Source organism: Pteropus medius, unplaced genomic scaffold, assembly GCF_902729225.1.
Source record: "Pteropus medius unplaced genomic scaffold, Ma_sr-lr_union100, whole genome shotgun sequence".
NCBI lineage: Eukaryota > Metazoa > Chordata > Mammalia > Chiroptera > Pteropodidae > Pteropus > Pteropus medius.
In genome coordinates, this window is record NW_024349801.1 from 21,252,816 (window position 1) to 21,275,483 (window position 22,668).

General features: G+C 31.6%; 1 protein-coding gene across 1 annotated transcript in view; it reads left to right on the forward strand.

The window, feature by feature from the left end:
* The window catches only part of TRPM7 (transient receptor potential cation channel subfamily M member 7), a 94,689-nt gene that overhangs the window by 35,815 nt on the left and 36,206 nt on the right, over positions 1 to 22,668 (forward strand). The window contains exons 12-21 of the mRNA XM_039889059.1: positions 7,924 to 8,058; positions 10,236 to 10,289; positions 12,024 to 12,164; positions 12,446 to 12,580; positions 13,111 to 13,391; positions 14,422 to 14,650; positions 15,735 to 15,890; positions 15,971 to 16,114; positions 17,965 to 18,093; positions 19,617 to 19,895. Of these exons, the coding sequence (XP_039744993.1) occupies positions 7,924 to 8,058; positions 10,236 to 10,289; positions 12,024 to 12,164; positions 12,446 to 12,580; positions 13,111 to 13,391; positions 14,422 to 14,650; positions 15,735 to 15,890; positions 15,971 to 16,114; positions 17,965 to 18,093; positions 19,617 to 19,895 (1,683 nt within the window). The remainder of the gene's footprint in view (positions 1 to 7,923; positions 8,059 to 10,235; positions 10,290 to 12,023; positions 12,165 to 12,445; positions 12,581 to 13,110; positions 13,392 to 14,421; positions 14,651 to 15,734; positions 15,891 to 15,970; positions 16,115 to 17,964; positions 18,094 to 19,616; positions 19,896 to 22,668) is intronic.

Here is a 22,668-nt window from a genome sequence, read left to right on the forward strand (position 1 = left end):
AGTTTTCCATTTTTCTGCATGTTATTAATTTCTAGTTTCACACAATTGTGGTCAGAAAAGATGCTTGATATTATTTCATTCCTTTTAACTTTATTAAGACTTGTTTTGTGGCCGGGAAAATGTACCATGTACACGTGAGAAAAATGTGTATTCCATGGCTTTTGGATGGAATATTTTGTATATACCTGTTAATTCTGTCTGACCTTAAGTGTCATTTAAAACAGATGTTTCCTTATTTGTTTTTTATCTGGATAATCTCTCCATTAATGTGAGGTAGTAAAGTCCCTTATTATTATTGTATTGCTTTTTCTCCCTTTAGATCTATTAATATTTGCTTTACATATTTAGAAGCTCCTATGTAGGGTACATAAATATTTACAAATTTATATCCTCTTGTTGGATCAAGTGCTTTATCATTGTGTACTGCCCAACTTTGTCTCCTGTTACAGTCTTCATTTAAAAGTCTATTTTGCCTGATATAAGTATAGCTACTCCAGGTTTCTTTTGATCTCCACTTGCATGGAATATCTTTTTCCATCCCTTCACTTTTAGTCTGTGTGTGTATCTTTATGCCTAAAGTGAATCTCTGATAAGCAGCATATAGATAGATCTTGTTTTTTTAACCTGTTTAGCAACCTATGTCTTTTGATTGGAGCATTTAGGCCATTTACATTTAAAGTAATTATTGATAGGTATGATAACCATTTTGTTAATTGTTTTCTGGCTGTTTTTGTAATTGTTCTTTCTTGCTCTCTTCCTTTGTGATTTGACAATTTTCTTTAGTGATATACTTATATTTCTTCCTCTTTATCTTTTGTCTATTTACTATGGGTTTTTGTTTTGTGTTTACCATGAGGCTTACATATATGATAGCTTATATTTATAAGTCTATTTTAAGTTGATAATAAAGCTCAACATTTTTACTCTCGTCACCATAATTTGTTTTCGATGTCACATTTTAGAGCTTTTTATCTTGTGTATCCCTTAACTAATTATTAAAATCACAGTTAATTGGACTACTTTTGTCTTTTAACCTTCATACTAGCTTTCTGTGATTAATCCACTATCTTTACTATATATTTACATTTCCAGAGAGATTTATTCTTTCATATATTTTCTCGTTACTAATTAACATCCTTTTCAGTTTAAAGTAATCCCTTTAAAGTTTCGTGGAAGGTGGGGAGTTTCCTTGTATGTAACAAGTAATTTTTCTCTTGCTACTTTTAATATTCTCTCCTTATCTTTAACTTTTGACAATTTAATTATGTGTCTTGGTATGACTTCTTTTGGATTCATCTTATTTGGAACTTTCTGGTTCTGGATGTCTGTTTCCTTCCCCTGGTTAGGGAAGTTTTCAGCTATTATTTCCACAAATAATATTTTTGCCCCTTTCTCTCTCTCTTCTCCTTGTTGGAGCCCTATAATAGAATGTTAGTTTTTGATGTTGTCCCATTAGTGCATTAAGCTGTCTACACTGTTTTTCTTTTTTTTTTTTCTTTTTGCTTCTTTAATTGGGTGAGCTCCACTGCCCTGTCTTTTGAGTTCACTGATCCTTTCTTCTGCTTCCTTTAGTCTGTTGTTGAAGCCTTTTAACGTATTTTTCAGTTGTTATTGTAGTCTTCATGTCTGTGACTTCTCTTTGGCACATTCTTATTTTTCTGTCTCTTTGTCGAAATTGTCACTGTGTTCATCTGTTCATTTCCCAAGTTTAGTGAGCGACTTTATGACCATTACTTTGAACTCTTTATCAAGCAAATTACTTATCTCCATGTCATGAAGGGATTTTTTTCATGAAATTTTATCTTGTTCTTTTATTAAGAATATATTCTTTTGTTTTAGTAACTCCCAGTAGTTGAGGATGTGCCAAGACTTATCATTGTCTCTTCGGAAAGGATGTCAGCACCTACATTCAGGCTGATTGGAAGCCAGACTCTTCAGAAATAGCTTTTTAAAAATCCTCAACAACATATTAAGAAACCAAATTCAATAATACATTGAAAGATTTGTTCCAGGTATGATGCAAGGATGATTCAACATTACAAGTCAGTGTGATACACTGCATTAACAAAATGAAAGATAAAAATCCTATGATCATCACAGTACATAGAGGAAAAGCATTTAATAAATTCAGTATCTATTTATGAAAAAATTCAATCAACAAGTAAATATAGAGAGAACGTATTTCAATGTAATAAAGGCAGTATGTAACAAACCCACAGGTAACGTCATACTCAGTGGTTAAAAGCTGAAAGATTTTCCTCTAAGATCAGGAACAAGACAAGAATGCCCACTCTCACCACTTTTATTCAGCATAATATTGGAAGTCCTAACCAGAGCATTTAGGGGGAAAAAAAAAAGAGAAAGAGAGAGAAAGAAAGAAATAAAAGATATTTAAATTGGAAAGGAAGTAGTAAAATTGTCATTGTTTGCAGATGACATGATATGTGTGGAAAATGTTAAAGACTCCATCAAGAAAATTAGAACTAATAAATTTAGCAGAGTTGTAGGATACAGATCAATACCCCAAAGTCTGTCATGTTTCTATACACTAATAATGAACTATCAGAAAGAGAAATTAAGAAAATCGTATTTACAATTGCATTAAAAAGAATAAAATACCTAAGAATAATTTTAACCAAAGAGGTGTAAGACCTATAAATTAAAAAGTAAAAGATGTCGTGAAGATGACAAATTAAAGAAGACACAAATAAATGGGAAGATATTCTGTGCTCGTGGACTGGAAAGATCAATATTGTTGAAATGTTCATAATACCCAAAGCATTCAAAAGATTCAGTGCAATCCCTATCAAAATTCCACGGGCATTTCTCACAGAAATAAAACAAATTTTAATTCTAAAATTTATATGGAATAGCCAAAGCGGCCTTGAGAAAGAAGAATATAGCTAGAGGCATCATGCTCCCTGATTTCTGACTATATTATAAATCTTTGATAAGTAAAACATTATGGTATTGGCAAAAAACTGACACAAAATAAATGGAGCAGAATAGAGAGCTCAGAAGTAAACCCATGCATTTGTGTTTTATTAATTTACAACAGTGAGCCAAGAATATACAATGGGGATAGAACAGTCTTGTCAATAAATGGTTTTGGGACAACTGGACAGCAACATGCAAAAGAATGAAACTTGACCACCTCTTAACACCACACAAAAAAATGGTGACTTGAACATAGAACATAGGAACCATAAAACTAGAAGAAAACATAGGCATTAAGCTCCTTGCTACAATTCATGGTGGTCATATTTTTAATCTGACAACAAAAAAAAGCAAAATAAACAAGTGGGACTCCATCAAACTAAAAACCTTCTTCACAGCAAAGGAAACAGTCAAGAAATTGAAAAGGAAACCTACTGACTGGGAGAAAACATTTCAAATCATGTATTTTTGAAGGGATAACATCCTAAAAAAGAACTCATACAACTCAATATCAAAAAAGATTTGAATAGACATTTTTTCCAAAGACATACTGATGGCCAAAAGGCACATGAAAAGGTGCTTAGTATCTATCATTAGGGAAATGGAAATTAAAACTATAATGAGATAGCACCTCATACCTATTAAAATGGCTGTTATCAAAAAGACAAGAATAAGAAATACTGGTAAGGATGTGGAGAAAAGGGAACCCTTGTTTACTCTTGGTGGGAATGTAAATTGATATAGCCACTATGGAAAACAATATGGAGGTTTCTCAAAAAATTAAAAATAGAACTACCATGTGATCCAGCAGTCTACTTCTGGGTATTTATCCTAATAAAATGAAAACAGTAACTCCAAAAGATATGTGCACGTGCATGTGTACTGCAGCATTATTTATAGTAGCCAAGATATAAAAATAATCAGTGTCCATCAGTGGATGAATGGATAAAGGAATTGTGTCTGTTTGTCTGTCTGTCTGTCTGTCTGTCTCTCTCACTCACTCACACACACACACTCTCACACACACACACACACACACACACACACCTTGAGAGGGTATTAAGTGAAATAAATCAGAAAGATAAATGTTGTATGATCTCTCCTATATGTGGAATTAAAAAAATATACCAAGCTCATAAATGGAATAGATTGGTGGTTGCTAAAGGGAGGTGGGAGTAGAAGAAATGGTGAAGGTGGTGGAGTTAAGAGGTTAAAAAAAAAGAAATAGTACTCTATGTAGAAGAGAACTCATCAGTGTTCTCATGGATGTTTAGACCAGTTTCTAATGCAGTCTTCCCCATCTTACTGAATGGCACGAGTCTCTTCCCAGTTTCTTAGACAAGAAACCTCAATGTCATTTTTTACTTTTCCTCATATATTACAGTCCTTTTCTATTTGTAAATCTTCTCAGATCTGCTTTCAAAATACCCAGTTTTATCATCTTGGTCCAATTTATTACCCTTCTTCTGTATTGTTTTAGTAGTAACATCTTAACGTAGTCTTCTTATTCTCATGCTTCCTTTTCTGTTATGCATGGAAGGTTGATCACCTCACATTTACCCAGAGCACAATCTGGAATCCTTATAATGGCCTACAAGGTTTTATATCATCTGCCTCATTATTACTTCTCTGACCTTACATGTTAACCACTATCTTGTTTGCTCTCTTTTATATAGCTATTTTGGCATTCTTACTGTTCTTAGCATATCAAGAATGGTCCTCTTTATAGGTTTTGTACTTGCTGTTTCCTCTCTCTGGAACATTATTCCCCTAGATACCTTCCTGGTCTTGCTTTCTCTCTCTGGCTTCTAATCAAATGTATCCTCCTCAGTTCGGCTTTTACTGTCCACCCTATTTTAATTGCAGCCCTCTATGATAGCATCTTGTATGTTCTTCTCTCATTTTTTTCTTTAGCATATATCACCCTCTGATAAACCATATATTTCAGCTATTTATTTATCTCTAAGTAAATTTTAAGGAAGCAAGAATATTTTTCCGTTTTATTCACTGCTTTTTTCATAGCTTGGCACGTAGTAAGTGCTTGCCAAATTTTTGTTATATATCTGAATCAGTTGGAGGCTACGTAAATTAAATGTTCATTTGTATTTTGGAATATTATCCTCCTATTACAGAGGATGAGCTAGGTCCTTTCTACACAGTATAAATAGCAAATTGCAAAAAAGTATGCATAGCATGATAATTGCGACAAATTTTGCTTATGAGTAAACACATTCATATCCACATACACTGGTTCTAGAACTTTTCTGGAAACTGTAAATATGGGATCTGTCTGCAGAGATGAGGGCCAGAGGAAGGAAAGTTTTATTTTATGTCATTTTGATATTTGACTTTTTTAAAACCATGAGGATTTGTTTTCTATATGATAATTTAAAAAAACTATTTGGTCACTTTCCCTCTTACAGTACTGCAGAGAAAGAAATTGATGTTAATCAGCTGTGGTAAAACAACTATAGTAAGCCAACCTTTTATTCCATTGAATAATTTCACTGGATTTTTGATTTCCTTGGATGTAAAGGCTTTAACAAAGCCTTTAACATCTATGTATATGTGATTTATCTCATAGATTTGTTCTGCACAGTGTTGTCTGATTTTGTACTTTCTTCATGATAAATGTAGAGTTTGCAGGACAACTTTTTTTTCCCCTCTTGATTGTTAGGAGTTAAGTATTCATTGAATGAACCAAGAAATATTGCTTACAAAGCAAATTTTTTTTTTAACAATCTTTTTTTCTCAGATATGAAAATTTAATTAAGCTTTGTTCTAGGAAAGTGGTCATAAACCCAATCAGATTGAACACTTCTTTCTTATTTATTTATTTAATAATCTTTTAAAAATTACAGTTGACATGCAATATTAGTTTCAAATGTACAACAGTGATTAGACATTTATATAACTTATGAAGTGATCACTCTGATAAGTCTAGTACCCATCTGGCACCATACATAGTTATTACAATGTTATTAATTATATCCTCTCTGCTGTACTTTATGTCCTCCTGACTGTTTTTATAACTGGCAGTTTGCACATCTTAATCCCCTCTCACCTGGCAACCCAAAACTTTAAAACAAAAAGTTTATTATGCTCTTTTTTGTTATATGAAAATGAAATTTTATAAATACTACACAAGTTTAAAAAAAAAATACAATGCCCTAATTGTAATAAAGACAGAGACACAAAAATGGTTTATAATAAAAAGATATTTCAGTATGCGGATGCTCAAGAATGGCAACGTATAAAAGACAGTAAATAATCAGATACTTTTACCTTTATTCATAGAATCAGTGTAAATGCTGCATTTGTGAGTGCAGACTAATACAGGAATGATGCTACTAACTTAAATTCCATGGGGAGGAGGAAAACACCCTTACAAGTACAGAACAAGGAAAGAGCAGAGAGAGGACCAAGTGGGCAATAGAGTAAAAGTTGTTAATGTTAGGATAACAAGAAATAGAATTATTTGTATGTGATAAGTGAAAGAAGGAAATAATATTAACTAAAATAGGAATAACATGCCATGATAAATTATAGGCTGTTGCTGTGAAAAAATGAATACATATTACATTCTCATAAATTAGTTGGGTTTTAAGTGCATTGTCAAAGTATTTTTCTTATTATGACCTAAAACTGAATTGTGAACAATATCACAGAAAACACATCTTTCCTCTTGAAATTCTATCATGTATAAGTCCGTATAGTAAAAAAATCTTGAAGATTATGTTCTTTGCCAAGTGGTACAAATAGAGGATGGATTGGAGGAAAAAAATGGTAATAAAAGCTGCTACAGAGAAGTTGTATAGTTGTAAGGTAAGCTTCTGAAGACAGAATCAGAATAGCTTGAAAAACAACAGATAAAAAATGGCAGTGATTCTGGCGTTGACTTTTTATCACAGTTTTTTTTTTTTAATCACACAGTACCAAACTATTAAAAATATACGAAAGTTATAACCCATATTGATATTAAATATATTATTAAATGTCTACTGATAAAATAACTTTTATTAATGATACTCAAGGAAATCTCTGTATTTTTGTCTCCGTTAATTTAACATTTGATTGAGAGTGTGTTAGAGTCTATAAAAGAGCCTCTAAAAACTTAGAAGGGACAGCTACAAATGCTGACTGATGGATATATCCATGTTATATTAAACTCAAATGGCACAGGTTGTAATCCTGTTAAGAGATGTGATTTTTCTCTAATGGTGCATAATTTCTGTTAAAGTTCTAAAAGAAAACTAAGTACAATCTTGTCTAACTTATATGGTAGTTGTATTTTGGGGGAATTTCATTGTAGAGCAATCCGTGATAGAATACTATGTGTTTATATGCAGTATTACTAGATTTTCATTCATGAGCATCTAATAGAATAATAGGAAATTGTGTGAGATGTGGGACAATTCATTTGTGAGTGAGATTGTCTAACAAATTGCATGATTTCTGGTATCTTTTGACCCTACCTATTAAATGCGAGTAATGGTCCCCCGTTATTGAAATGATCCCTCCCAAATATTGAGAATTATTGCTCTAAGGTATTTTTTCCTAAATTTAGTTGTTGATGGATTCTTTATTGTTTTTTTCCCCCATGTCACACTTGCAAATACTACAAAGGAGTGTTTATAGAATGTTATTTGGGGAATGCTACTCTAGAGTTGCCTCTTCATCTATTCTCTATATAGACCTTAAGTCCTAGCCTTTTACAGTTTTACATCTTTTTAATTTTGTTCTAAAACTGTTAGAGGATCAAGGAGGTATAAATGCCAAGGACTTGCATTTAGAACTGTTTGTATAATTAGAATGTGTGAAACATATTTACTAATTTTTTTATTAAATTTATTGGAGTGACATTGGTTAATAAAATTATATGTTTCAAATGTACAATTCAATAATATGTCATATGTATATTGCATTGTGTGTTCACCACCCAAAGTTAAATTTCCTTCATATTTATTAATTTTGATATTCTTTTAGGTTGGATCCTTAGAACAAGCTATGCTTGATGCTCTTGTAATGGATAGAGTTGCATTCGTCAAACTTCTCATTGAAAATGGAGTAAGCATGCATAAATTCCTTACTATTCCTAGACTGGAAGAACTTTACAATACTGTAAGTATATGTTAATATTCTTTGTTAACTAAATTTTATCATCTTTGGGAAGTGTCATTTTACCTGAACATAGTCAGTCCTATTGATAAAACCTTTAATGTCGTGGTAGATTACATGGAAAAATTACAGCCAGTCTTTGTACAGATTGGTTATATGATAGTTGAAAGCTCTTTCCCTGTTTCTGGGAACCTCTCCTATCACCATAGCCACATAGGAAAAATACGTAGTGTTGTCAAGCCTGTCTCTTTTTCCCTCCCTTCACTCTTTTTTAAAACTATAGGATCAACTTCTTAATTATAGGGTCATTATATTTCTTTTTTTCTTCGTGATCATTTGTTACACTAAATTTCTTTTGACTTCTTTGTCTAATGCAGAACTTATTTGCTCTTTATTTTCTTTTTGCTTTTTTACAGTCATGATTTGATTTTGTGTCCCTCTTTTAGCTTACATACTGTTTTTTATTTTTCTAAGGAGGAGAAAACTATTCCCTTCACAAAGCCTTTCTGATTTCATTTCAAATTTTCATGTCACTACATCGGAGAGGGTAAATACTGCCCTTCTTATTGATTTCCATGTTTGCGATATGAATTTAATTGAGCTATACTTTGAAGAAGCACTACGACCAAATCCTGGCTTCCTGACTCTGACTTCTCTGCATTCATCATTTTCTACCTATTTATCTCCTCCTTTTCATTCCTAATTTTTGTACTACTCAGTCATTTCTAGTCTGTACTACTTCTGTAATCCAGCCTCCTACTCTTCATGTCAGTTCTTTAAACTAATATTCTTATAATCACATATTTTACCATAAATTTTCCCAGTTTAAAAACTTTTGATGGCTCCCCAATATGTATTAAATGTTATCCAAATCTTTAGCTTGATTTTCAGAGCTCTCCAGCTTTTGAAATTTTGAAAATTTTGCCCCAGCTATCTCTCACTTGGCCTTTTTATTTCCATCTTCATCCCCTTATACTGGGTATTTCAACTATATTATCATACACACACACACACACACACACACACACACGTGTATGTATATACTTTTTTTTTAAAGCATGTGCCATTTACACAGTGCTGGTCTGTGTTTTTCTTCCAACTATTCCCTAGTTGCTGGAATCTTATTCATTGCTTAGAACTTAGTTTAAATGCCATGCCATTGCTTTCATGAAGCCCAATGGCTTAGTCAATTTACTACAATTATATCTTCCCCTGTGGATTTTATATTACTTTTGATTAGGAGTTATCTTTATTTTCCTCCATTTTTTTTCTATTTAATAGTATCTAGCACAGTTACATTGAACTTTGCTGGTGTTCTTTTGTCTCTAACAAACAGACATAAAAATTCAAAGGATTATTCATTGTGCTGAAGTAATGTTTATCCCTGAAATGTAAAGCAAATATAAAACACTAAAAATAAAAATTGATCCCATTAGCAAAGCAAGTAATTTTTAAATTATATTACTCATTAAGATAATAGTTACTTTCAGTATCAATTATTGATTAAATATTTTAAAATTTAAGGGATTAGAACATGACAAAACAGTGGTTCTCAAACTTTTGATATCAGAGTCCTATAACATAAAAAATATTGAGGTCTTCAAAGAGCTGTTCTGTGGAGCTTCTGTTTATGTGTGTTGATATTTACCATATTAGAATATAAAATTAAGAAATCTTTTTTTTTTTGGCAAGGCAAGTCTTGATTGACCTCACGTTGCACGGACCTTGTCAGCTTACAATCCCTTATTTTTTTATTTTTTATGCCTACAGCATCTGGTCTTCCTAAGTGGTCTCCCATCCAAGTGGCAAAAACAAGGGTATAGACATTTTAAGAAGAAAGAGAACATACACCTGCATTATCAATGAAAGAAATGTAAATTAAAGATATAATTTAAGTTTGAAGTTTGCAGCGTTTGTATAACTTTTAGAAAACAAAACATGTTACATAAGTAAAAATATAAGAACATAATAAATTGCACATTTTGTTTAAGGTAATCATGATAGTATGAAATGGTTATATCCTTTTCTTTGTTCATGTTATGAACAGAACTTATTTAACTCAAAAACAGTATAATTTTACAAGTAGGTTTATAAAAGTTCTATAGGTAGTAAGAAAGGAAGTTGTTTACATTATTTTACAAGAAAAATGATAGTTTGCTCTCATTTTTTTCTCCTTAAAGAAACAAGGTCCAACCAATCCAATGCTATTTCATCTTGTTCGAGATGTCAAACAGGTAAGAGATTTTCTTTTCCAAAAATGTTATATAAAATATTATTTATACTTCTTCTGTCTCAAAACATTTAAATACATCTTAAAAATAGCAATAAAATGACATTTTTAAAAAACAAAAATAAAATAAAGGCTAAATTTTTGGTAACAGAGGTAAAGAGTATACTATATCAGAAATTTAAAAAAAGGAAGTTTATGAAATTGTGGCTGAGTGCTTGAGCTTCTAGTCATCTGAGATAGAGGATGATGAATTTCATAACGCTCATTGGTCCATAAAAGAAGATCATTAATAGAATGAATATATCTTCTTTCTCTGTTCAGAAGAAATTTGTTCTCTGGGCATGTAAAGACATTGAATAAGGACACTGAGGGAAACAAACATTGGTTGGTGATCTTAATGGCAGATTTTTTTTTTCCTATAAAGCTTGAATAATGGGGGAGACCTTCAATCCAGGGGGTTTCTAAAACACATTTGCATTATGGTTTACTTATGTGGATTAGCAGAAAGAACTGTAGTTGTTAATTCTGGAAACAAATATGAGATTTGGTATGTATTGACTGTTTTTACATTGGTAGCTGTAATAAGAAGTCCCATTTTTTTATTTTTGTAAGTAAAAAAATCCTAAAGGCAGTAATTGAATATTTTCTGATTTAAATTAATAAGTCGAGTTTTATAAGTTATTTGTATGGTTTGAGAAATTATGGTGTTTTTTTTTTTTTTAGATAACTCACATTATTTAATTTAAATATTTCCCATTCAAGTGGGCTTATATCATAATGATATCTGTCAGATTTATTAAAACTAAAAATACATGACATCCTCAATCATAAAGCATATTTTGAAGTTGCTTAAGATAAAATAAAAACAAAAATCTTACTTTTAAGATGAACTTTTTGTTTTTAGATAGGAGATTTAAAGAATATAGATATCTAGGGATTAGAAATGTCACAGATGAAACCAAAATATGAAAACTATAAGCATTTAAAAAAATACTAAAAGTTCATGAAATTATAATTAGGGAAATGGAAAGAATGGTGATGGTAGGAGGGCAGAATTAGTTATTATATTATCAATCATCTGATATTAAACCTTTTTAAGATTTTTTGATGAAATCAACCAAATATTTGATTCTAAAACAAGCAATCTTACCAACTCACAAGTGATTTATGTTCCAAAAATTCATTTGTAAATTGATGCCCTGGGAAAATGAAGTCAGCTCTAAACAGTGTTATAAGTAGTAGTTAATCCTAGATGAGGCTATAAAAAATTGTGTCACTTATAATATAATAGCCAATATAATTTTGGTTTAAAAAATACTAAGTAAGCGTTTATAGGCCCATCAAGAAATATAATTAAAATTCAGAATTATTTTTACGGGAAAATGCAGTTTATGTTATGTTCCACATAATATTATCGAATACTTGGCTCTTAGAAGTTCCTTTGCCTCTATATGTGAAGTATTAGGGCAGTGTAGAGATCATATTGTCTTTCTGCTGTAAGCCATACTCCTGTCGTAAGCCACACTTTTGAGACTTAAACTTCAGAATCCCCTTTTCCTACAAAAGGAAACAAAAACAAATCACTCCCTTCTGTAAAGATAGCTGCTGGAAATCCCAACTTTCTTTAATAAGTAAACATTTGTCATTTTTGGAGAGTAGGTGAATTTCTAAGTATGGCATGGAATTATTGAGAAATATTATTATCCTATCTTTTTAAAACTGATGTTTTGTTTTTCAGGGAAATCTTCCTCCAGGATATAAGATCACTCTAATTGACATAGGACTTGTTATTGAATATCTTATGGGAGGAACCTATAGATGCACCTACACTCGGAAGCGTTTTCGATTAATATATAATAGTCTTGGTGGAAATAATCGGGTATGTGGTATTTGGGGGAAGTCTCTATTAATGTGCTTTAAAATTAACTCTTACACTTTAAAAGTTAAAAATTACTTATTAGAATGGGGAAAATAGCATTGTCTTAAAAATACGAGATTTTCAATAAGAATACTCAGAAATATTATGTAATTGAAATCCTAAAATCATATTATTTATATGTGTACACACACACATTTATACATATATATAAAATGATTTTTGAATTTTTATAGATATCAGCATATTGAAATCTGTAAAAACTAATAAGCTTTCATTTTCAGAGGTCTGGCAGAAATACCTCCAGCAGTACTCCTCAGCTGCGAAAGAGTCATGAATCTTTTGGCAATAGGGCAGATAAAAAGGAAAAAATGAGACATAATCATTTCATTAAAACAGCACAGCCCTACCGACCAAAGGTATTTTTATTTAAATATTAAACTTTCTGGACTCCCTGTTTTAGTAAGATTTGTCTTTTGTTTTCAGATATAGTATATCCTTGATTCTTCATTTTGCCATATACGAAAAGATATTTATTATGAGTTAATGGTTCTATTAAGTTTTTTATATTTAGCTGTGATAATCAAATTTTTAAAATTTTTCCATAAATGCTTATCTGCCTCCTTTTTTTCAGTTTTTTGTTGATTAACGACATGCAAGACAGATATTATCTAAACTTTTCTTTTATTAAAATTGTGTTTTATCAGATATTAGTTGAAATATTTAGACCCTTTCTTCAAACTTGGAACACTGTTACAAAGGCATATTTTTAAATTGCCATTTCCATAAAGTGAATTTTGAGCTATAATAAAAATCAGGTATATAAAATTTGTACTATTTAATTTATACAGTTATCTGAAATTGAAGAATAGTGTAAAGGAGATTTTATAAAAATTCTCACATGAATGTCACAGCCCTATTATAATGAGCTTTATATTTTCCCTTAAAGATTGATACAGCTATGGAAGAAGGAAAGAAGAAAAGAACCAAAGATGAAATTGTAGATATTGATGATCCAGAAGCCAAGCGCTTTTCTTATCCACTTAATGAACTGTTAATTTGGGCATGCCTTATGAAGAGGCAGGTCATGGCCCGTTTTTTATGGCAGCATGGAGAAGAATCAATGGCTAAAGCTTTAGTTGCCTGTAAGATCTATCGTTCAATGGCATATGAAGCAAAGCAGAGTGACCTTGTAGATGATACTTCAGAAGAATTGAAACAGTATTCCAAGTAAGTTATATTTTATCATTTGAAACATTTTAAAAATACAAAGTAGATTGAGTTTAAGTGAAGGTTGTAGTGTCATGCACTAAGTGGGAATATACAGGCATAATTTTATTGCTATTAAGAGAAACCCATTTTTTAAATATATTAGGTATTCTTTAAAATTCAGAAACTTTGCTGCCTGCACATGTACAAAAGAGATTATTACATTGTTTGCAATTCAATAATTAAACAATTCATCAAGAAGAAATGCCAGAAGTCAGTTTAATAATTGCACATAGTAGCAATTAAATTAGGAAAAATTCCACTTGAAGTGATAAAGGAAGGAAGAAAATGAAGTTTGAGCTGTGTTCTAAGGAAATAAATTTAATTGGAAAGGCATTCCAGATGGCGGAACTACCTATATAGAAGAATGAAACAGTTCACAGAAGTTATAGTTTACTTAGGACGCTAATGGATTATTAACCCGGAAGGTAGTTTCTAGGAAGCTTTATGATAGAGATTTGGACTTCCCTCCCCAAAAGTGGGCTGACTTTGGAAGAGGGTAAGAGCTGTTACTAGAAATATAGCTCAAGCAGGGGTCCTATGATTACTGAAGATTTAAAATTCAGGTTTTTTTAATGATGAGGTTAGTCCCTACTCTCAGTATTCCTCTATACTGGCTAGCAACACTTTTCTATGTTTGAAATAACTCTAGAATTTTTTAACTGAACATTGTCAGTTTTGGTTTTCTGTGACACGATAGGTTTATATGTTTCCATGGCGAGTGCTCCAGAGTGACCTTTTCAGTCTGTTCTTAATGTGACATATTTTAATACTTTGTGATTCCTACAGAGTAGTAAATACCTGAAAACATAAAGCTCCTGTGATTCTAATACCTCACAGCTCCCTAAGTGTGTGCGCGTGCATGCATGTGTGTGTGTGTGTGTGTGTGTAAATATTAAAAACTGGAACATGTAATGAATGAATTTAAGAATAGTGGTTTAAAACAACAGTTTGGTAATCTGAAAATGTTTTGGCTTTTATCTTTTGATAGTGATTTTGGTCAACTGGCAGTTGAATTACTAGAACAGTCCTTCAGACAAGATGAAACCATGGCTATGAAATTGCTCACTTATGAACTGAAAAACTGGAGTAATTCCACCTGCCTTAAGTTAGCAGTTTCTTCAAGACTTAGACCTTTTGTAGCACACACCTGTACACAAATGTTGTTATCTGATATGTGGATGGGAAGGCTGAATATGAGGAAAAATTCCTGGTACAAGGTATACCTCAGAAATAATTTGTTATAAAGTGTGTGACTAGATACAAATGTAGAAATTAGCCCAGATGGATAGTAAAATGCCTTGATTTATGAGGGTGGTGGGGGTGGCAATGTTGACATTTTATCCCAGGTGGCATGAAGTGTCCTTTTTTCCTCCTATTCTTTACTCTGAATCTTTTTCAGATGTGGTACATAGTTGTTACCCCTATCTGAGCCAGAAGCATGAGGCCAACAAATGGAGTATTTGGTGGTTCTAGCCTTCAACAGCTATGAACAATGTTGCTGCTTTATGAAAAGAAGATTCCCAAATTCTATAATTTAGGACCTATCTACTAACTTGATAATCTGTTATTTTTAATTTACTTGAAGTATATTGGATATGCCCAGTTTTTATGGTCAAGAATTTGGGTAAAAGGTTAGCTGGTACTTTAGATTTTATCATAGTGAGAGATATTACTTTAAACTCTCCTTTTGTTATCTTATGTCTTAAATAAGGTACAGAAATGTAGGAGGCAGAAATCAGGCAAGTAGTTTAACTATTGACCATTGTAAGTAGATAACAAATACTAATCATCTCCTAAAAATAATGGTGAAAGCTTAACCAACAGAAACCCACACAATCATAATTTCTTTGTACTTTAGGATTTTGCAGGTAATACATAAATTTTTAGAAATAAACCTGTTTATGAGTAATCATGTTAATTATGACATGGAACACTTGCAAAGAGATTTAGGGTAAAATTAAGCACATAGCAACTTTATAAGGCTTGAATTTTTCTTTAAACAAAAATGTATTCTCTGAACAAACTGTAATCTGATTATTCTTTTAAAGGACAGGTCTTTAATTATTAAATCTTTTCTGTACCCTCATATAATGCTAAATTGTTACTTCTTAAAACAATTCAGCCTGGGCCTCTTTCAATAAAATATGTAAGTAAAAAGGAAGTTTTTGTTATTTTCCCTATACTACCAGGGGCAAAATGGCTAACTAATAATTAGGACATTTAATACTCTTTTATTGCTTTTGTTATATTCTTGAAGGTCATTAATTTTAAAATGTAAACCTATGTTTCTAAAATTTTTAGGTAATATTAAGCATTTTAGTTCCACCTGCCATATTAATGCTAGAATATAAAACAAAGGCTGAAATGTCCCATATTCCACAATCTCAAGATGCCCATCAAATGACAATGGAAGATAGTGAAAACAACTTTCAAAATATAACAGAAGAGATTCCTATGGTAAGGAGGGAAATAAAATTTTAAGTATATATAAATTCATTGTGAATAAATGTACAGTAAATTTTTTATTTTTATTTTAGGAAGTATTTAAAGAAGTCAGAATATTGGACAGTAATGGAGGAAAGAATGAAATGGAGATACAAATAAAATCCAAAAAGCTTCCAATCACACGAAAGTTTTATGCCTTTTATCATGCACCAATTGTAAAATTTTGGTTTAACACGGTATGTTTTTAAATTGTATGAGCATAATGATTTTTATTCTATTGTATTAGTTTCAAGTATACAGTACATTGCTTAGACATTTATATAGTTTATAAAACGATCATGGCATAATATATAGCACATTGGAATTCTAGAACATAATGATTTTAAAAGATAGGTTTTAGAGTATTTTTGGTCTAAAGTTCATACTGATCTGGATGTAACTTACATCACTGAAAAACCATTTTCCATTTAAAAGAGCAATAAGTTTGGCTTAGTTTCATCCAAATTGCCATCATTTGGAATAATAAACACTAATAAATCTTAGTTCTAGTTGGAACAGAAATTTACTAAAGAAATATGTGGTAACCCTATGCCTTTGTAAATGGGTAACAAATACTAATCATCGACTAAAAATGTTGGTAAAGATTATTCAAAAAAAACTCATGCACAATTATAATTTCTTTGTGCTTTAGGATTTTGCAGATCATATTAAATTTTTGGAAATACCTTTCTTGCAGTCTTAACGGATGATGAAAAGTAATCTAGGTCATTCGTATAGTTTTATTTATCAATGATATAATAACTCATTTCTTAATCATATTATAGTAGATGTTTGATTATCTGCTGCATAATTGGCTTTTCTCTTGCTCTATGGAAGAACAGATTTTCTACCAGATTAATGAATACATATGTCCACAGAGGGATGGACTCTCCTGAAGAAACACTCATGAGATTAGCTCTTATTTTTAAATAAAGTCTCCATGAATGAGTACTTTCTCCCCTTCCCAGCAAAACTTTTAAGTTGTTTTCGATTTTGTTGTTATTTTTGTTTTTCATTTTCATCATCAGACCTTTTAAGAATTGCCAAAGTATACAGTGGTTTTGTACTAAGATGAACATTTGAGAATTTGTTCCTTCAACCGTGGCCCTCTCACCTACTCACATCCCCATTAACCTGAGACTATTTTATTACATTACCTTCTCAATATGAAAAATTTCTTGCTCCATCTTGTTCAGATGTTGAAATTGTACATCTGAATTACCTAACATAATGCCCAAATTCTGTCCCCACTAATAGAAATAATGTGAGTTCTTTACATTTGCATTCATCTGAATAACTTTTTAAGTATAGACAACACAGTGGCTATAGGAGTTTCTCTATTGATTGCAGTTTACTTCCCTGCTTTCATCATGGAGATTGCTTGTTTTAAGACTGGTAGAGGCAAGGAGAATGATGAGAGGATTCTTAGCCACAGCTGTCCAAAGGTCAAAATCTGGGTTTTCCTCTGAAATGAAGTGCCGATTCAGATGTTATTATACATAAACCTATCACCTCTCTATAACCTTTTTTGTTAAGCATATCAGAAGTGAGATTTTCTCTTACTTAGAGAAAATACTTTTCATAAGGGTTTTCATTTCTTGGGATTCAGCCTCAGAGACTGAGAGCTAGGAAAATACCAGTTGTCTTTCCTAGGATTACTATTTAGTTGGGGGAGAGAAGAGGCGGGTAGTATGTGTCTCTTGATGATTGTGGTGGTACGTTAGGTATATTATTAGTTAAATGAAATTACGTGGACTAAGCTGACAACATGAATCTTGGTATTATAAAATTCTTTCTTCGGGAAGTATTAAAATGTCAACAAGGTTGTAGAACAACACATTTATACCATGAGGACTATTCATATTTTGATTAATAAATACAGTGCACTGAAGAAGAGTTACTTCTAAAACTGTTTTAATTATTGAAGCTGGCAGATTGTTCACAGGAGCTCAGTCTCTTTTTTGTGTGTATGCTTAAAATTTTTCATAGTTAAAAGTTTTATTTTGTAATCAATTTAATTCATATCTTATATTTTCTTTTTTATTAGTTGGCTTACTTAGGATTTCTGATGCTTTATACATTTGTGGTTCTTGTACAAATGGAACAGTTACCTTCAGTTCAAGAATGGATTGTTATTGCTTACATATTTACCTATGCTATTGAGAAAGTTCGTGAGGTATGTCTTTAGTTTTCCTACCAGTAATTTACTGTATATAAGGAGGGTGTTTTGTTTTGCTTTGTTTGGGGTAAATATATGGGGATGTTTAGTTTATGTGTATTTTGATTTCAGTATGATTTTTTAGGAGTGTTGAACATGGTTTTTTTTGCTCTTCTAAAAATCATGTCAAAAGAATAGAGAGCACTGTGCTGTTAACTTTGCCACGATTACAAAAACAATGATTAGTCTCAGAAACAAGGCCTAGATCTGTTTTTGCTTTATTTCCTCAACATTTATATGTGTGTTCTCTGTCACTAATCAAAAAGTATTAAGCATACATATAACCAGTCAGGTTAATTATAAATAGGTTTTTATTTCGTTCTTGTATTGTACTGCCCACTTAAGTGTACTCTACTGCCCGTTCAGGTGTCATACAGACTTAGAGCCCATGTCTACTAGAGTTTTCCATTTAAATTGTGAATTTTCTAATATCCTGATTTTGAAAAAAAGTTTTTTTCTTAAATAAATTTTTATACTTTCCATTCAAACTAGTAGCTACGTAAGTGTTGTTTTATAACACATTTACTTAATTCTGAAGTATTTCATGTCTCCACTTTACATTTAGAGTATACATGAAATTACAGAAACAAATAGAAGGCATTGTACTGCCCTTCCACTTAAGTATCATAGGAATTTATTTTATTAAATAGTTTTTTATGCATTTTAAATTTCTCTGAATGCTGTGGTTTATATATTTTTCAAATCCGTTGTTTCTGTCGCAATCAGTTTTTTTAAATGTACATTCATAAAAAGTTCTGCAAGTATTCATTAGCTAGTACAGGCATACCTTGGAGATATTGTGGGTTCCGTTCCAGACCACTATGAGTCAGTCTTTTCGCTGGTGGGGAATCTTGCCTTCAATTTGTAAATAACACAACACCTGTAAAGCCCAATAAAGTAAAGTGCAATAAAATGAGATGCCTATAGTAAAAGTGGTTTCTTCTAGTGAGGCTAAGGGAGACAAGTGGAAAGGAGACTTTTTAGTATTTACTTTATGATACATTATGATTTGAAGATGTAAATGTATTACCATTCCCCACAAAAATTTTTTTTTGTTTTATATTCAAGAGAAGAGATAAACACAGGTACTAAAACCACTGAGTTGTTTACTTTCTGCAAATAAGTCACTTTGGAAGACCCTACCAGGATATCCTAGTATTGTTTCAATGAAAGGCAAAACAACTTTTCAAAAGTATCTCACATTTCAATTCTAGAGAACTGTGTTCTAATACAAGATTTTCAGCTTGGTTGATAGATCATTTGTGGGTTTTTTTTCCCCTCCTCTCATATAGATTGAGGATAAGAAGTATCTGTCTCTGCTATCTTAGTGAATTGTTTCAGTGATCAAATGCATCATCAAATGCCAAAATAATCACAAATACTTTGAACTAAAAAATATTTAAAATTCTACTGTGATATAATTGCTGGTAAATGCTTTCATAGGAAGAAATTGATTTAACTTTTTTATTTAAACTTTTTAGATCTTTATGTCTGAAGCTGGGAAAATAAGCCAGAAGATTAAAGTGTGGTTTAGTGATTACTTCAATATCAGTGATACAATTGCCATAATTTCTTTCTTCATTGGATTTGGACTGAGATTTGGAGCAAAGTGGAACTTTGAAGATGCATATAATAATCATGTTTTTGTGGCTGGAAGATTAATTTACTGTCTTAACATAATATTTTGGTATGTGCGTTTGCTAGATTTTCTAGCTGTAAATCAACAGGCAGGACCTTATGTAATGATGATTGGAAAAATGGTAAGTTGAGAAACATCTGATAACCATATCATGGGTTTATTGATATTGTTTCTTAAAATCATAAAAACATTAACATAGTTTTACTTGAACTGGAGAATGTTATATCATGTGTATTTGCTTTATATTCCAAATCGACCATTCCTAAGGATTTTAACTTTGAAAGGAAATATTTGATAGGTGTGGTTAGGAAAACCATATTTTATTTGTTTTATCTTGAAATGCTTTAATTTTAAATGCTACTTGCTATGAATATTTGAGATCAGAATGAAAGTTATGAACTTGTTATTATCTGCAATCTAAATTTCCTCATCTTTCCTGCCAGCACCCTAAAGCAGTCCATTATCTGGCAACTGCAGTAGTCCAGTAATCTGTTTACTCACAACTACTCTGGTTTGTCTTCAATCTGTATTATAGCTAGAGTAATTATTTCAAAATGCAGATCTGCATATGTCAGTTCCCCTTCAAAAGTCTTTTAATGGTTTTGCATTACTCCTAGAGATCAGTGTACTAAATGAAACCCTTAAGACCTGCCCAGTTTGGCTGTTGCTTTTCTTTTTTCTTTTCTTTTCTTTTCCTTAATACTTTTAATTTTGAAATAATTATGGATTCACATGCAGTTGTAAGAAATAATTAAGAGATGTCCTGTGGTGGGCCCTTTATCTAGTTACCTCCAATAGTAACATCTTGCTTTCTTTTTAAGTCTCATCTCTTACCAGTTTAGATCTTTTATCTGTGCTCTAGTCAGTTACACTGCCCCTAGCAGAGGCCATACTTCATGTTCTTTTTTCTGCCTGGAGTGGTCATCCTTGTCTACACTCATATCCTTAGCCTTTTTTACTAATTAACTTTGATTTATACTTAAGATCTCTGCTCTGACAAGCTTTTTTTTGATTTCTTCCAGCTAGATCAACTTTATTTGCTGTGTAATTTTGTAGAACCCTTGTTTCTTTCCTTCAGAATATTTACTCTGTGTTTAACTGTATTTTAAACTATATTCTTATTGGGTTATTTTTATTCTCTTCTAGATTATAAACTTCTTAGAGTAGGAACTTTGTCCAATTTTAGTCACCATTATATCTCCAGTACCTATCACTGTGCCTGTCACATAGTAGGTTATCCATAGTAAATATTTATTGTTTGGGTGGGTAAAGCCATTACAAGTAGAAAAACAAAAAACAAAAATATTGAACGTTCATGGTATTTTAATAAGTTAATTCTTAAGATTCTTTTTCTTATTTTGATATCAGATTTTAAATCTAAACTAATTGTTCACCAAGTAGTTTTTAATGTTTATTATATTCTCACTTCTGCAAGCGTGCAACAACTCTGAACTTTGTGAAACCACATCTTTTTTGATTTTACCAGTTCTGTAGTTATTTTTAATAATTTTATAGTCTAGCTCGAGGAGTCTATTCTACACAAAGTATTTTAGGGAATCATATGAGATTGGTAAACCATCAATGTGGTTTGTTGATTAAATTATGAGTAGGAGATACAGGGATTCATGGAAAGAGATAAGTCTGTGGAGGCTTTTATTAAAGCAATGGGATGTGAGCTGTTCTTTGAAGCTAAAGAGAAGCTATGAGTAAAAAGGCACCCCAACTGGACTGTCTTTGATGATAAGTAGTTAGCAGTCAAATTGAATAGGCAAGGTATAGCCTGGATTATGTAAAACACTGAGAACTGAGACTTTAGAGAAGAAAAATATAGAGGAAACTATTTAAGACTCACCCTCCCCCCATTTGGTTTTTCTTTTCCGTAAGAGAAATAAGTCGACATTTCTTTGTCTTTCCTTAACATTTTGGAATGATTTTCCAGTTTACAGATGTTGAAAGCAGCTGGTCAGATTGTTCATTATGATGATTTCCAAACAGTGAGGACAGTTCAAAAATTCTCACAAGTGTTCTCATTCTCAGCCCCAGACTTCCACATAATCTTGTCCCATTATTAATGTATTTTGTAAGATAATGACAGCTAAACAAATAATTATATATGGTTTATGTCTTTAGGTACCTCTTTCCTCCTATCTTCATGGATCCAGACTGTTTTTTAAAAGTTACTTCCAGATCATCTAATCTTTTCCTGTTATAGTATGCCCAGTGTTTTGCTCTTTCCCATAGGTTTAACCATCTTGCAGGGGTTTTTTAAATGTAGATGTTAGATTTAATGTGCAATTCTTTATGCACTGAACCGAAAAATCTAAAATGTATCGGGCCTACTCATGCCATAAACATTTTCAGTTTTCATTGGTGAAAGGGCAAACTATTATGTGATTACTTTTGTAAAAGTAGCTTTTCTTTCCTTATTCTAAAATTTCTGTTCATTGTAGAAAATTTTAGCAAATATAGGCAAACTGCAATCCAGAGACATCTACTATTAACAGTTTGATGTATACATTTTCACCCTCAAGACATGTATATGAATACGTGTTTGTCAAACTTCACATGAATAATGTATATAATAGTTTTATCAAAATAGGCCTATAATATATACATATGCCATTTTTCAATTCTTTTAAAATATCTGTCCCCTTTTATTAAATATAAAAATCTATTTCTAGAGTTTCTAAAATCCTCTTCCTTAATGTTGGAAAATCACTGTCTTCTAAATTAAATCTACCAAGTAACCCCACTAACTCCCAGGAATATCAGCATTACTTTGCATCGTGGAAACAAGATTTAAAATTTTTCTAAACATAAATTTTTATTATATTTGCTTTTTCACACTGCACATTTCCCCTCCTGGAGAATGTGTCCTACTTCCCCTAGTTAAG